This window comes from Colletotrichum graminicola (assembly GCF_000149035.1).
Source record: "Colletotrichum graminicola M1.001 genomic scaffold supercont1.30, whole genome shotgun sequence".
Classification (NCBI taxonomy): Eukaryota; Fungi; Ascomycota; class Sordariomycetes; order Glomerellales; family Glomerellaceae; genus Colletotrichum; species Colletotrichum graminicola.
In genome coordinates this window covers 80,309-97,086 of record NW_007361034.1, presented here as the reverse complement: position 1 = coordinate 97,086, position 16,778 = coordinate 80,309, and the positions used below count along the sequence as shown (strand labels likewise).

The 16,778-nt window shown below is 54.0% G+C and overlaps 3 protein-coding genes across 3 annotated transcripts; 1 reads left to right on the top strand and 2 right to left on the bottom strand.

Annotated features, from left to right (window-relative positions):
- Positions 1 to 5,435: 5,435 nt before the first annotated feature.
- On the top strand, positions 5,436 to 12,263 carry GLRG_07307 (chromosome segregation ATPase; the record flags this gene model as incomplete). Its single annotated transcript, XM_008097992.1, has 2 exons — positions 5,436 to 5,533; positions 5,642 to 12,263. The coding sequence occupies 2 exons, from the start codon at positions 5,436 to 5,438 to the stop codon at positions 12,261 to 12,263; spliced, it is 6,720 nt and encodes a 2,239-aa protein (XP_008096183.1).
- A 412-nt stretch (positions 12,264 to 12,675) lies between these two features.
- Positions 12,676 to 14,208, bottom strand: GLRG_07306 (seryl-tRNA synthetase; the record flags this gene model as incomplete). The annotated part of the gene is made up of 1 exon (XM_008097991.1): positions 12,676 to 14,208. The coding sequence occupies one exon, from the start codon at positions 14,206 to 14,208 to the stop codon at positions 12,676 to 12,678; it is 1,533 nt and encodes a 510-aa protein (XP_008096182.1).
- Positions 14,209 to 14,585: 377 nt separating this feature from the next.
- Positions 14,586 to 16,389, bottom strand: GLRG_07305 (uncharacterized protein; the record flags this gene model as incomplete). Its single annotated transcript, XM_008097990.1, has 2 exons — positions 14,586 to 15,894; positions 15,959 to 16,389. The coding sequence occupies 2 exons, from the start codon at positions 16,387 to 16,389 to the stop codon at positions 14,586 to 14,588; spliced, it is 1,740 nt and encodes a 579-aa protein (XP_008096181.1).
- Between the last annotated feature and the right edge of the window lie 389 nt (positions 16,390 to 16,778).

The window sequence follows — 16,778 nt, the reverse complement described above, 5'->3', positions numbered from 1 at the left end:
CTTGTCTTGGAAGCAAAGGCGGCCGGGGGGGGGGGGGGGGGGGGGGGGCAGACAGCCAGCCAGCACGTCAAGGTAAGGTAAGATAGTGGGCGATACGCACTTCGCACCTACCTAGGTAGGTAGGTAGTGCAGAGCACAATGCCAAGATAGCGTGCCGGGGCGACAGGTTAGGTGTAGGCTAGGCGCATCAAAATGGCAAGACAGGCAGGCATTGGAAGTGTGGGATAAGAAAGAGAGACGATACGTACCACTGAAATGAAACATCTCCTCCGCTGAATGGCCCTAAGCCAATTGGCGCTCCCGCAGTGCGCCTGTAGGCTCCATGATTGGACGAAGCAACTTTTTGGGACGAAATGGATTCCAAGCGCATCGCGAACAATTGGCGGGTCCTTGAAAAGTGGAATTTGGCGGTCCCGGTCCTCCCTGCCTCAATTTTCAAGCCGCCCTCCTCAGCTTTCGTATCTGCTTGGTGTACGGAGTACATTGGAAAAGCATGTGCAACACTCACGCAATTGCGCATTCTGCTTCCGTCCTTCTCCGTTATTCTCGACAGGAGCCTATGGGACAGAGGGCAGAGATCAGAGGGCGGGAGGCAGACCGGGACGGGACGGGAAGCTTCGCGACAAAAGGGCACCTGGCCATTTACCGACAGTGCTCGTCCGTCCGATGTTGCGAATGGGGATCGCCTCTGCCACGTCGAGCTGTACATTTACACCGATACTAGGTTAGCACATATAGGTGTGTGGCGTCTGACCTCATTCGATTAGATGTTGCTGGTGCGGCCAGGCCGCTTATGAACAATCAAAAAAATTTCTTGTTTGCCAACGCAAGGCCTCCCGAAAACCTGGGGGAGGTGGCGTCGGTCAATGTCAATATTAATGCAGCAGGCAGCAGCCGATCGAGCAGACGCCAGCATAGTGCTGAAAACATCGGCAGAGAAAAGGAGGCACAGAGCTGAGGTATAAGAATAAGCAAGTGCCCCCGCCATTGAAATGTCGGGTCTTGGTACGGATAGTAAGTCAATAATTTGACTGCTTTCATGCAAACACACGCCGGGAAATCGCTCCCTCTGTCCGTCGCACCTCATCCCTTCCAGATACCACCACCCACTCATTGCCTGCTGATGCCGCCGTCTCTTTACTCGGGCCCTGTCCTCACTCCCTCTCCATAGCCCGATAAGTCAAACCCTTTTGCCTGCCTGTCTTTTTCGATCTTGAACCCTGCCCCCGGCGCTTCATCTCAGAAGTGACTTGGCCGTTGTGTCCTCCCTTTACCTACCTACTACCTAGGTACATGGGTACTCTTGTACGAAGACGGCGCTTGCTGTCATCGTCTGGCTCACTGCACGTCCAATACGGATACATGTCCTCGGTCAAGACAGAGATCGACATTTCCTCCCCTAAGCCAGTCTCAGACCCTCCGCTTCGAATAGAGCTTACGTTACGTCAAAGCCAAGAGCAAGTGGAGAGAGGGCCGGAGACACATTGTTGGCATCCACTCTGTTCCACGCATGTGGCACTCGAGCCTGTGCTTTGCTATGCATTGCTTTGCTTTGCAACATCATGGACACGGCCTAGGCCTCAACTGACACAGATGCAAGACCCAACATGGTCACCTCGGCCAACGTCGAGGCAGCCGCGTGGCATGGCAAAATCACCGATGGGCACCGGATGCTTCATCGGGGCATAAATCCACGGGGAACGCTTCGTCTATCGTACACCGCCTGGACCAACACTCTGTCATGTCCAACGACCCGCAAATGCCTTCAGGGATACCTTCGCATGACCTCATTCCCACTTAGTCCTTGGTTCCGCTCCAACACTCGCGCTTGGACATATTGATTTTGCACCAGGGGGTTCAGGGCGGAAAGCACCTCGAGAGCAATCCGAGCCGAGCACTGGACAGGGTACCTGGCTGCCAGCCTCCGACAATAACGGGCACATGAACAAAAGAAAGAAAAGAGAAAGAAAAATGGGGACAAAAAACCTGCCTAGCCAGTGCCCTGGCTGATCTTCCAGCCTCCTTAGCTACAAAAATACATAGTAGACACACCAATCCACTGCCTTATGGCGGTAACCCCCTGCTCGACCTTGGGTTCAAGACACGTGTAGACCGCATATTGCATCTTTCCGTGTCCACCAAACGCCTTCAACGCCTGTTAGTCACTAGCCAATACTCTGCCAGCAGACTGAGCACCGTTTGTCAAGGCTCAGAAGAATCTGGCATGCGGCCGGCATGAACGGAACCAACCCCAACCCGGTGGGCCTCTCCGCGGGCTGCGCTTGAACTAGGTACTTTCATCCTTTATCCGTACTGCTTTCTTTTATTGTTCCTTATATCGTTCCTTTTTCTTCTTCTTCTTCTTCTTCTTCTTCTTCTTCTTCCCCCCCTCCTCTTTCTTTCGGGTCTGCGCGCATAACTGGTGCGCAACCGCAAGCCAAATTCTGCTCGTCAATGTGCTGTGTCAGCCACTATCTGTCCTCCGAACTCACTCAGGTACAATCCTCAAGGTAGCCTTAGATTGGTTTGTCACCAGACCACCCCTCCAACATGCCCTGTCGTCTCGGCAACAATGTTCTTGGGGTTTCTCGTTACTTCCATTGGTCACTTGTCAAAGGCCTCCCTGCAATTGCCACCATTTGTCTGCCATTGTGGCTGTCCGTTCTTTGCCCATTCTAAAACTCCGTGTTCTAGGAAAGCCTTATTGTGACCGCGTTGCGGTGCATTGGTCCCGCTCGCTCTTTAGACTCACATATTGTTTAGCTGCTGCCATTTAAAAAAAGGGGGGGGGGGGGGTTCCCTGTTCAATTGAATGGGCGCCGCTTGCCGGGTGTTTCAATGTTACGCATCACCTCTTGGTTGAATTCCGCCAACTCAAGAGGTGTAGAAATGTTTTTGTAACCAGATACGGATGGTCCGGGATGTAATGGAGGGCTGCTCTACTGTTCCTCTGCCTCCTCACTGTGCCCCGCTGCATTGCGGTCCCCTTTCTGAGCGCTTCCCGAGCGCAAAGCAAAAGGCCTACGTCTGAACACCCTGGCCGTGCTTTATAGAGCTGTCGAACCTTACAAGAAACAGGCTGCAGGTGACGGGTGCAACCCACGGACACAATGCACATCGCGCCATTCTCGACGATGGTGGTTCATCCAGGTGTAGCAGTGCGTCTGGAGTTGGAACAACGACATCCAATCCGTCCGAGGAGTCGGCTTCTTCTTGAGGAGGGGTGAGTACCATGTGTTTGACAATAGTCAAGACATCATCTATATAACCACCTCTTTCCGATAGTGAAATGGGGTTCCGGGACGTTCGCTAACGTCTAGGTCAACGCGCCAAGCCGAGACCATCACACAGTCCGCACCGTAGAGCATGATTCTCGCTTACGCCGCTTTTCCCCTCGTTGGCCTCTGCGTCTGTAGTGTAGTTTAGATTTGTCCCCGCAGGCGTGGGAAGTGGGATCCCTCTCGGCGATCATTGGAAAGTGGACTGGACACTTCCACAGACTAATATCGAAACGTCTGGAGCAGGGTCTTCTGGATTTCAGTGATTGAAGACTCCTGACGGGGATAACTTGGTCGTTACCAGGAAAAAATGTGTCCATTGTGTCGGTCTTAGTGGCCGACAGTCAACAGACATGAAGATAATGATGAGGCTTCTCTAGCAACATGCATCAAACACTGGGCATCTGCCATTGACGACGGCTTGAAAAGTCGACTAATCAGAGTGCTAATTGTAACACGGCTTCTGGAACTTATATGGCGTCTCTAGTCGATAGTCCCTTATCAAGCCGCTGGACAGTGCAAGTTTGGAAGGTCAGCGCTAAATGCTAGGCGACACTGCCATATTCGAAACTGATTTTATCACCCAGAACTGTCCACCGTGGTCTCTCCGTGACCGAACCGATGGGTCATTAGCACGGCTACTACTTACAAGCCCCTCCTCTGGTACGATGATCCGGCCGATGTCAAATTCCATAGGCCTAGTTCCAGTATCGTAGCCCACCAGTCGGCTACGGGAGGTTCAGCTGTTTTCAATTTAAGCCGCGGTCACGTATAATCTGTATGTTTTGTAGTTTGGCAGACTGTGTGGCTTTTAGTTTGGCTAACCAGCCCTGCGAACTAGGCAGTCATTATGAGTACCAATGGCTTAATCAACCCGCTCGGGGCACAAGCCAAGCAAGCAGAAGAAACATGTTCTTCAAGTATTGTTCTACGGAAACAATCCTTCGATCCACGTGCGCAAATATGTTTACGGCAGCAAATCCACCCCAGCTGTCCTTGGAGTCTTCATCTTTTTGAGCAAAGACCTGTAAGGTTGTCAGATACGTACCGACACGGAACCCATCTGGTGTGATTATACCTGCTAGCTTCAACCTGGCATTCAACCGGAATTCAAGCTGGGTAGCAATTAGAAGGATGAAATCTCACATATACATCAGAGTTCTTGGTCGGTGGTTACTCAGCCTTGCGTCCCCGGACTTTTGTACTTTGTGAGAGGCCGGACGCACGTTCAAGCATCTCCCTCATTCTTCCTGGTGATTAAGTCCTGAAAAAAATGTATAGACGGCAGTAACTTATCGCCAAAGTGATAATGATTCCGAAGATAGTGGATCTGGAGCTGTTTTTGCTTCTTCGCAGACGCCACCCGGCCTGAAGCTTCCCGCATGGAGTAGTACCGCCTTGCCGAATTTGGCACGTTGGGTACGGGCACTTCACTAGTAGGGCCCGCTTATATGCAGCCGCGAGTGGGTGCCCGACCAACGTCCCAGCTAAACATCGGCCAACACCGCAGGAGCAGGGGAGAAGTGCGCCGCTGCCAGGTTGCCAAACAGCGTATTGGCGACTGGTTGCTCCGCAACAGAAACAAAACAAGCGCCCGGGATTGTCAATTGACAGGGGCTTGTCCCAGCGACCGCCCTGAACAACATCTCACCGCACCACGTCACATCCACACACCCCGTCCAGTATCCCTCGTCCCGCATCGACGCCCACATGCGCATTCACCTCCCCCGGGTAACAAACATTCAGATCCGGCTCTTAAGACTGCCCTCCCATATTAGCCTCACCGACTTCCATCTCTACTATCCTAGGTCAAACATTCCCGACCGACCTAGACTTGACATTACTTTGTCCTGTGTCGTTGCTTCGATACCTGTCCTCTTCCGCCCATTCTCTACAAACCTCTCGCGCTGCACTCTCTGTTCTTAGTTGTCGCCGTTTATGCCATCTTCCTTCGACGAGGCAGTGCAGTGTAGCGCAGTAGTACGTCTACCACTTGCAGACCAGGATCACTACCAGACCGCCAAGGGTATTGAGCTGTATTGCACTGGCTTACATTTTCTCTCGATAGCCGCATTCCACGGCTTCTTAGCGTGAGCTCATCACCACCTACACGACCTCAAGTCCATTCCAGTCACTGAATCCTTCACTTGGAGAACAATGGCTCCCGTGGAGCGCGAAGCTTCGAGAGATGCGGATCGCCCGCTGAGACATCAACATTCAATGTCCTCCGACCAAGGCAGAGCCCTGGTGCCTATGTAAGTGCTCAGAAGTACAAAATGTCTTCCATCATCAACCATTCTCTAGGCGTTTCTCCATGATGCGCTGGTCATGTCTGTTATTTGGCGTCGACTAATGAAGACCAGGTGGGATAGCTCAGATCCCGACAGGGCACCGCCGCCCTTACCTTTGAATCCGCAATCACCCGTCACGACCTCTAGAAAGGGGACCTCTGTTGCCATTCAGTCTGCTCATGCGGCCCTGACCGAAAGAGCGCGCGAAAGCGCCATGATCCCTGGCCCGTTGACGAAGCGCAACACCGACATCTCGCCAGAGCGCTCTCTCATTAAAGGATCCCACCACAAGCGTATGCAGTCGCTGCAGCCAGGAAGCGTCAGAGACCTCGGCTTGCTTTTGGAGAGTGGTCAGCAGTCCAACCCACCATCCCCTACCAAATCTCCCGAGCGGCCGGCCCGACCCTCCACTCCAGGTGCCAACAGAAGGAATAGCTTCGCCGACTCAAGGCGAGACAGCTTTGCAGACAGCAGAAGGGATAGCTTTGCCGATTCGAGGTCAACTGAGAGGGAAGCCACAACACCGTCCTCAGTCACGAGTCAAACGCCCGTCGTGCGCCCGACGATCAAGAGACAGCAACAGAGCATTTTGGGCGAGAACCCGCCTCCACAGTCTGCGACCATGCTTGCCATTCAGAACATGCCGCTTCAGGGTCAGCAGGAGAAGGAGAACATACATGCCCATGTCACCAACGGCTCCAACAATGCTATCGTGAGAGCTCCTCAACAGGTCGAAGCTCTCTCGGGGCAGATCTTAAGTCTTACCAACATTGCAACAGCTTTGCAAAAGGACATGGCTCAATTGAGTCGACGAAGCCGGGACAATGCAACCGACTTGCTCAGCCTGAAGGAGGCAACTAAAGCCCGGGACGAGGACATTCGCAAGAGTCTGCGTGAACTCATCAACAATGCTCAGGATGCCGCCGCAAACAGCAGACCAGGCTCGAGAGATCCCTTCGCCAATAGCTTGTTCCTCGACAGCAAGCCTCACCACACATCGCCTCCCCCAAGCAAGGCCGCTCGCCCCTTCTCTTTGCCTAGGATCCCGTCGCCCAACAGCTTCGCGGCATCAATCGATCGAGACAACCTAAGCACACCCTCGCTGTGCAACTCGGAATCTCCTGCCACAATGGCGATCCTCGACAGAATCATAAGGGACATGGGCACAAAGGAGGGACAAGATCTTCTTCTCGCTCGTTTAACAGACGTTGCCGAGAAGCTGGCTGGTGTTGCCCCGGCCTCGAAAGTGGATGAGCTGATCCAGATCGTCAAGGCAAAATCCGACGAAGCTATGCTGGCTCGGGGTGGTGGTGGTGGTGGCAATGGGGGTAGCAACGGCAACCGTCCTCATGCAGCCGGCTTCGACGACGATTCTAATAGCATGAATTTCGACTTTGACCCCGGATACGCCAGTCAGCTGACACATCGATCTGAGAGAGCACTGCACAACGAGCCTTTATCACGATCAGCGTGCCACTCTGCCAATGCCTCCGAGCTTGTCAGCGACGAAGTACTCAAAATCATCCGCGCCGTCAAGGACAGTGTCGCTCAAGGGGGTGGTCTAACTGCAGAGGTGAAGGCGCTCGTCCGTGAGCTTCGCGGGGAGGTCTTGGGCATGGGACGGGAGATTGGCAGAAGACTGGACGAAGTGAACGCAGAGTCCTTATCCACCGGGCCACCAGCCGACAACGAAGAGATCTCAAGAATTGTCCACGAGGGCCTTGACCAGATGAGAGAGCACATGGACGAACTTCTTCGTGAACACCGACGCCAGTCTGCTGCCTCCTCCCTATCAAGAGCAACTGCTGTCGACTACCAAGAAATTTACAATGCTATGAGAGCGGCACTCCGAGACTCACAGGCCTCACAACAAAAAGAACCCGACCTAAATCGGGAGGATGTAATCGAAGCTGTAAGGGATGCCTGGGAGAACTACAAACCGGAAGTCGGAAACCACGACCCGGGACTCGGACGGGAGGAGATCTTGGAATATCTCAAGGAAGGCTTGCAAGATTATGTTGACCGGGACGAACAGCCCATTGGAGCCTCCCGAGAGGAGGTGTTCCAGGCGGTCGTCGAAGGCCTCAAGCACTTCTCACCACCACACGTGGACACCCCAGCCAGTCTCTCCCGAGACGAGATTCTTGAGGCCGTTCGCGAATGTTTGGAGGAGTTTGAGTTCCCTGTTGCCCCATCGGCATTCAACCAGGAGCTAACCAAGGAAGACATGCTCCACGCAGTCAAGGAGGGACTCAGCGAATACGACCTACCTACCACCGGAACTCTTGTCCCTCACCAGAACAATAACGAAGAGATAGTCTCTCGATTGCAGGACATAGTCGATTGCATGCGTGGCGAATTTCGTGCCGTGACAGAGGAAGCAAAGCAAAATGCTGCAGTCAACGGCCGTAACACGGAACACATCATTGATGCTACGAGGAACGGCCTCGAGAAGCTGCGTGCCGACATCCAGCAATATGTCAGTCATTTAAGCGGCAGTACCGGACAGGAAGAAGTCACAGAAACGTTACTAGGTACTCTGGACACCTTCCGGGACGAGATGGCCTTGCTGGTCGATCGCGTCACGAGCGATTCGAGGTCGACAATCGAGAGCCACATGGAGTCACTTCGGGATACGGTCAACTCCTCGATGGTGCCAGTCACTCCACAAGTCAACCAGAAAGAGATCATTGAGGCTTTCAGAGACGGCATCGACAGCGTGCGTGCCGAGTTGCGCCGGCCCTTTGCTGGAGTAACTGACATCCTGGACGCCCTTCACGATGGTCTGGCAGACTTGCGCATTAGCATTGATAAGGTTGCTAACCGGCCAGCGGATCTTACTGCCAACGATGAGATTTTGGATGCGCTGAAGTCCGGGCTCGACAACGTTCGCTCTGAAATTGACAGCCTCCGTGAACAACAAGGTCAAAACGACAAGGCCTTGACAACAATGCACGCAGGTGCCGTTGTCTCGACAGACGGTCTCAACCAGGACGACATCAAGAACCTTGAGGTGCTTATCACCCAATTGCGCATCAAGATCGAGGCCATGGAGCCTGTGAACGTTGATTCTGTCGTAAAGGACGATCTCATACGCATGGAGGATATGCTACGCTCCCTGCAGGAGTCTGCGTCCAAGGACGATATCCTTCGCCTCGAGGACATGCTCCGCCTCGTGCAAGAATCGGTCTCCAAGGATGAGACCTCCCGCATCGAGGAGGTTTTGCTCAACGCTAAGAATTCGGTGTCCAAGGAGGATGTAGTGCGCCTGGAGGAGACAATGTTGTACATCCACGAGTGGGTCAAGTCCAAGGAGAGTCCTGCCAGTACCGATACTGCAACCAAAGAGGACGTCCAAGCTATCGAGACAATTCTGCGTAACACCAAGGGCCGACTGGATGACCTCATTGATAACGAGCAAGCTGTACGCAAAGAGCACCTTGACAGCCTCGAGAACACCATTCTGGAAACCAGAGAGACTATTAACCTCATCACTACCCAGATGGACGGCCTCCCGAAGAAGGATGATGTAACTTCCGTCGAGGCGCTGGTGGCACAGATCGCTGCAGGCTTCGATGAAATAAAGGAGAGCGCCGCCAAACAGCTTGAAGATCCCGAGCGTGTCACCAAGACTGACGTTGAGGCTGTCGAAGCCGTGTGTCTCGATATCAAGAACGTGTTCGACCAAATGCTCAAGACTGATCTGGCCACACTTGTTAGCAAAGAAGACCTGAAGAAGACAGAACTAGCCCTGGAGGAACTCAAAGGCCCTCTGGCGGGATTGCAGGACGGACTCCAGGAAAGCCTCAAGGCCCCATTGGACGAGCTAAAGACTGAGTTGAAACCCCCTTTGGAAGACCTCAAGACTGCCCTCGAGGAGCTCAAGGCCCGACTCGACGCCCTGACCGAGGCACACACCCAAGGGGGTGAAGAACGTCAAGCTGAGATCGTTGGCGTCAGTGAGCGGGTCACGGAGGTCAAAACCTTCCTCGAGGAGTTCCAAGGATTGGTCAAAGGCAAACTCGAGGAGGGTGCTAGTAGCGTCGAGTCGCTCGCAAAGCTTTTCGAAGGCGTCTCGATTTTCGTGGAGAGTAACGCCACTGTTGGCCAGGAGCTGAAGGATCTCTCTGACTTGATGAAGGTGGAATTCGAAGAGTCCAAGGCCGGTGTGGTAGGTGCCAAGTTGGAGTCGGACGAAAAGTTCCAGCAGACTACCGAAGCCCTAGTCGCCAAAATCGACGAGAAGGTAGCAGAGCTGATGACCAAATACGACGAGTTCCATGTGGCCCTTGACGACCGCGCCAAGGCTGGAGAGGCCCGGGATGCTAGCACTGAAGAGGCAGTGCTGGGCACCAAGGCGGTTGCCGAAGAACTCAAGTCTCTCGTCGATACTCTTGGTGCTGCTGTCACCGATTCGATGGAAAGGATGGAGGAGGCGTCCAAGACTGTGTTCACCAAGGTCGAGGACCTCATGACCAAATCAGAGGAGAACCACACGGACGGCAAGGCTGAGCACCAGCAGACTCGGGATTACTTGAAGCAAGCCGTCGAGGGCCTTCAGGGGCAGTTTGGAGAAGCCCAACCCCAGATCCTTGAGTCCGTGAAGGATATTTTGATGGTCGTCGGCCAGCACTACGAATACGCCAAAGCATCTACGAATGATATTCAGAAAACAATCGAAGATGCCAAACCAACGGAGCTGGCACTCCCACCAATCCCCGAAAAGTATGACGATACGATAGTCCTCGAGAAGCTCGACAGGCTTGTCGAACAGACCGCGGTCCCGGCCGAGAAGTATGATGACGCGGTTGTTCAGGAGAAGCTGGACAAAATAGTCGAGCATGTCTCAGTACCCGCGGAAAAGTACGACGACACTGGCGTCCACGAGAAGCTTGATCAACTTGTAGCGCATGCCCAAGCACCTGCTGAGAAGTACGACGACGCACCAGTGCACGAAAAACTCGACAAGTTGGTCGATCATATTATGGTCCCTGTTGAAAAGTATGATGACGCGGTGGTGCAGGAGAAGTTAGATAAGCTTGCTGAGCGACAGGCGCTGCTTCCAGTCGACAATTACGATGATGCTATGGTTCAAGAGAAGCTTGACAAGCTTGTCGAACAACAAGCTTTAATCCCGGTCGAGAAATACGACGACACAATGATTCAGGAGAAGCTTGATATGATTGCCGAACAGCAGTCGTTGATTCCGACAGAGAAGTACGACGATGCCGCGGTTCAAGAGAAGTTGGACAGGCTCGCCGAACAGCAGTCATTGATTCCGACAGAGAAGTACGACGATGCCGCGGTTCAAGAGAAGTTGGACAGGCTCGCCGAACAGCAGTCATTGATTCCGACGGAGAGGTACGACGATGCCGTGCTCCGCGAGAAACTGGACCAACTCTCCCAACAGCAGTCCCTTATCCCGACCGAAAAATATGACGACGCAGTTGTTCGAGAAATGCTGAAAAAGCTTGCCGAGCAACAGGCGATGATCCCTACCGAAGCATACGACGATACCGCCGTACACGTAAAGCTGGACGAGCTGGTCGGCCACACTCACGCTGCCGAGAAAGCATTTTCCCAACTTGAGACGCTCGAGAAGGTCCATCAACAAGTCATCCAGACAGCCGCGGACATCTCGCTTTTCCTCTCTACTCAGACCAAGAAGATCAGGGAAGAGGAGGACGATCGAGAGAAGTTTCTTCAGGAAGTCACACTTGACCTAGAACGGAAATTGACTCTCAAGGAGCAGATCCAGTCCAATCTGCTGGATCTCAAGCAGGAGGAAGAGAGGCTGAGAGCTTCCGTGCTCGGACTGCGTACAGAGCAAGAAAGTCTCATTCGCCAGAAGACGAGGCTGACAGCTGACGTCTCGTCCCTCGAGACCGCACTGCATATTCGCAGAGACGAACTCCATGATATGGAAACCCGTGCTGAAGGATTGGAGCGCCGCATCTTGGAAGGTGTGATGGACCATTCTCGAGTCCTTTTGATGTCAAAAGCAACAAAGGGCCGTGACGCTATGAGCCGTAAACGCGTCCGAGACCAAAAGCTGGGCCAAGAGAATGATTCACATGGGAAGCCTGCATCGCCCGCCGTCAACTTGGCACTCTCCGCAAAACGGAACTCAAAGCCGCCGGTGCAGGCAGGCACCGCACGCCGCATCTTGTCCCTTAGCCAGATCACGAACAATGTCCCAAGCGGCGGTGTCCAGCGCAGCCAGAGCGTAAGGACTGCTGGGGCCAAGGGCCAGCGAAAGTCTAGCTGGGCGGGCGGCTATTCTAAGGGTTATGGGGAGCTTAACAAGGAAAACATGTCACTGAAGGAGACTGAGGAGGAGAACATGCCGAGTCCCGCCCTCGCGTCCTGCGAGGACCCCATAGACGTAACAGAGTCTCTGGCGGATGGCGACGAACCAAGCGACACTGAGACTTTGCGCCGCAGCAGTCACGGCAGCCGGATCAGCCGTGGTAGTCGTGGCACGACGGTTGTCACGGAGAGCACCGACAATTGCACTGGCGACGGAGACCATTCAGACTACTATGACGACAATCAGAGCGACTTGCAAAGTGACCTCCAGAGCGAGTGGACAGAGAGGAGTGCCGTGAGCTCTAATGTGAGCTCAGACCTTGGCTCAAACCTCGACCAGGAATCTCTTAACAACGAGGTTATGGTTTACGGGGAGACGGCCTGAAGTGGCGAGGATAATGGCCCGAAAGACTTTTTTCTTTGATGTGAGATATTGACGATTACCGAATAACGCACGTGTTTCCTTGCTCTGGCGTCAGTTGGTGCTCAGGGCAAATTGTGCCAAAAAAAATGGAGTTGAATATGTTTCCTCCCCTCATCTTTGTAATTGGTATCGTTAGAATGAACCCAGTCAATGTTTCAAGATTGTAGATAGTGTGCCGTTGGTACTGCTAGTGAAAAACGCAGGAGTCACAACCATTACCGTACTTTGCGGTAGTGAAACTATATTGCACGCTCTAGCGATTAATTTGTTCGGTTTGAGACGCGCCAGATTTACCTGGCGGTGAAATGGATGAAGCTGTTGTTACAAGATTTAGGACCCGTCATGGGTCAGGGGTAATGGCCGCAAGCCGTCATTACGAAATGGGTTGCTTGAAGATCTTCTCTTTTCCGTCCATCCATGGTTGCAAACAAGTCGGAATAGAAACGGACATTTCCTTCTCGTTCCACCCGGCTTCTAGAATTGCAGCCAGCACCCTTGGCACAGCGAGTGCGGTACCATTGACAGTCCAGGGGAACATGAGCTTGCCGTCAATCTTGGCCCGCGTAGCGAGCCGCCGCGTCTGATAGTCAGTACAGATGCTGGCGGAAGTAACTTCACCCCAGCCGCCATTTTGCTGCTGGCGGGAGGGGAAGAACGCCTCTATGTCGCACTTACGCACCGCCGAAGCGCCAAGATCGGCAGAAGGCATCTCGAGGACGCGGCAGTGTAGGCCCAGAGAGCCTAGGATCTCAGTCTGGATGTCGACCATCTCCTGAAAAATTTCAATCGTCTCGTCAGCTTCTGGCGGCGTCCAGGCAAACATCTCAACCTTAGTGAACTCGTGGACACGGTACAGGCCCTTTGTGCTCGCGCCGCGGGCGCCGGCCTCAGCGCGGTAACAGCGCGAGACGGCGACACGCTTCATAGGAAGTTCGGAGGCGTCGAGAGTCGACTCGGCCTTCATTCCAGCCAGAGGGATCTCCGAGGTGCCGGCCAGGCAGAGCTCCGGCTTGCCGCGTTCTGCGTCGGCTTCGGATTGTGCGAGGCTGTATACCTGCTGCTCACCGTTCTGGTCTCGAGGTTGGAACCCGCAAGCTGAGGCGATGTGACTGTATACAATGCTGGGCGGGGCAACCTGACGCCAGCGATGTCTCGTGGCTACGGCAAGGGCGTACTGAACGAGGGCCTGCTCCAGCTGGGCGGCCTCATCGAGGAGGTAGTACCAGCCCCAGCCCGAGGTATTGCCAGCGGCGGCGAAGTCAAGCAGGCCCAGCTCCGAGCCGATGTGGACGTGGGACCGCCACACTTTGTCCGATGAACTCGGGGCCTCGGCTGGGTGCTCGTTGATGTAGCTTAGAACATTCGGTTCGTCGCCGAGGGGCGTGGCTTCGCTGGTGAGGTTGGGAATGGCCAGGGCCAGGGCCTCCATTTCCTCAACGAGCCGTGCCTCGTCCTGCTCAACAGCCGTGAGCCTCTGCTTGAGCACGCGCGCCTCCTCGAGCAGCTCCTCGCGCGACATTTCGCTCATTTCAACAAATTCGGCGCCGTCACGGCTCGATGCTGGGTTGGCAATTTGACGGCGCAAGAGATTGGACCGCTCGCGAACAGCCCGACTATCCTTCTGCAGGGCTTGCCATTGCGCAAAGATTTGATTGATGCGCGCAGGGCTCTTGCTCTGGGCGGTATAGTTACGGTCAAGGCAATTCTGTTCGTAGAGAACCGCATTTTCTCTGATGTGCCGGATATCGATGATGGGTTTTGGCGCAGTGGACGGCCGCTTTACGTCGCCGAAAGCGCGATGACGAGATGTGAAGTGGTTAGCGAGGCATGGCGAGGGCGTAGGGCGCAGCAAGGGCCCCGTCGCCCTTACTGAGTGGCGAAGCAGACATGTTGGATCTCTTCCCATATCGATGACCAAGGAACGATATGTGGTGATTGATCAGGTATACGACGGTGCCGGAATGCTCCTGACCAGAATGGGCTGTGATGAGCAGAGGTGAAAGTGGTACAATATTTGACTGAATCGTTTACAGAGATATGAGCAGGGATGGAAGGGGTCCGCTCACTCGTTTGATGCATCCGGTTGGTATTGGCCGCGAATTTGAATGTACTACGATAGCTCAGTCAGTATGCAATAAATGGAAAGCAAAAAGCGAATCCTTGTGTCACAGGCGATTTAGTTGTAGTTCATTTCTCTGTATTTGAACTGCCATGCTTCCGGGGTATCCTTGCCGTGTACACTAAACTCGTTGCGCTTTCTTACTATCTTCTCAGCTCCTTGTACTAGTATGCCCCCCATGCTCCCAAAGTCCAAGCAGCTTGCCCCGAAGCTCCTCGCATCAAACCACCAGGGCCCATACTCTGACGCTGTTGGGACTTGACGTCCACTTCGCTGGGCCGCGAAGCCCCGTTGGCTCCCTGTTGAAGCCATGTGTCACGGTCGATGTTTGCCATGGCTGCGACCTTCAGCTGGCAGGCCAGACTAGCCCCTCCCCAAGGACCAAGCGATCCTAAAGACCGCAAGACACCCTGGACCTTTGCATGATGGCGCTCGCGCTTCCTCAGAGACTCGCCAATGGCATCTGCCGCGTAAAAAGCTTCGTCATCTGCGACATTTCGCTCCACCGTCCCCTTGGCAACCGGCTTCTCCTCTGTCGGACCATCAGATGCTGGTCCACTGTTGGTCCTCTTAAGCATCGTGTTGGACTTGTATTGTTGCGGTGCGCGCCCTTGGACGGGATTCCACCCTCGTTCGTGTACCAGTTTTGACAGCTCATCGAATATTCTGCGTCTTAGGCCGACGACTCTGGAGCAACCGCCGATAAAGATAATGCGGGACATGCAAATCGCCCGTGTATCAATTGGCAGCTGAACAAGGTGTTGGTAGAGGAGGTGATGCACGGGAAGCTCGTCGTCATCGAAGCTACTGCGCGAGTATTTAGGCGCAAAATACGTATTCTCACACGGCTCAGACAGTTGCTGCAAAGACAAAGTTAGGTTTTCGGGCGGTTCTACAGATTGAAGCAGAATGTCAATGTTTCCTTTTGACTCGTCTCGGGCAACGGGGGAGGGTGGAGCGGACTCATCCTGTTCCTCAACCGTGGGCAGGACATCTCCGGGTGTGGTCTGCTGTCGCTTTCCGAGACCGGGAAGCTCACTCTGGGCAAGTTGACGACACCAGACAAGGCGGCAGGCAACCTCCTCGCACTCCTCGAAACTCAGAGAATGTTGACCTTGGTCTCTTTCGCGAAGTGTCCTCTGCGCATGTACTGGTGTTGCCGAGAGAGCGTCCTGCAAGAGGTTATGAGTCTCACTGACCAGCATTTTCCCCCCACGAACTGTTCTTGATGTGCGAGCTTCCCGATATTCGTACACACTTGTCACAGCTGTTTCGGCCCAGCCAAGATCCACAACCACTGCCGACCGAGTGCCCGCTCCGACGGTGGACATAACCGCTGATGACATGAGAGACACAGTAGGTGCCTGGAAACGGTGGAAGAGAACGTCCAGCGCAGTGGAAAGTAACGGGAGAGGAGTGGAAGAGGAAAGGACCAGAGAAGTACGTCGGGGTCGCGAGTCGATGAGCAGGAACCTGAGCGATTCAAATCAGTGAATATGCCACGGGGTTGGTTATTGAGGGTAAAGTAAGCACGGACTTGTTCAGTGCCTCTCGAATAGCCCGGTCTATCTTGTCTTCCACTAGGCCCAAATCCACAGTTCGCACGTCGAACTGCCAGAGCTCATGTTCAACTCCCCAAGTCTTGCCAGTTGGACGACGTCTCCAGTCGTTCTTGTGTTCAGGGTCCCAAGTGCGAAAGTCGCCAACACGGCGAAGTTTCTCGGGCCCAAATGACAGGACTGCCTTAGGTGAAGATTCCCCAGCGAATCCAAGCTTGATGAAGCGGGAACCCAGCTCTATGACGATATTATCATCCTCAGCGCGTAGACTAGAAGGGGAGCCAAATGTTGACGAGATGGTACGTGAAGGCGTATGCGGACTTGCAGGACCGCCAATGCTCGGGCCAGTCTCGGTACGAATGTTCGCGATGGATCGGTGGGGAATGCTTGGGGCTGCAGAGGACGACATCTTTAGTGTTGCAGCGGCTTGGACGGCTGAAGTAGAGGTGGGAGCGTCGCCCTTGATGTCTAACAGACCATGCTTCGCGTCTTGCTGCAACGATTCACCGTTCGCAGTACACAACTGAATGTATCAGCTCAAGGGACAGAGTAAAGGCAGCAGTGACGGCTATGGGTATGCCGATCAAAAGCCGCCGGGTCGTTGTGAGTTTGCTACTGTCACAGGAGGCAGGTTTGTATGTCGAGAACGCGGCCGAGCATTCGTATTTGGGAGCAGCCAAGGGCTGTAGACAGTCTGCCTCAAAGAGTGGGGCTTCAGGTTCAGCAGAAGCATGGTGCTGGAGCCCCGCATGCAGGAGCGGTCAGGGTCAGTGCATTTGCAGACCCTTTTATGGGACG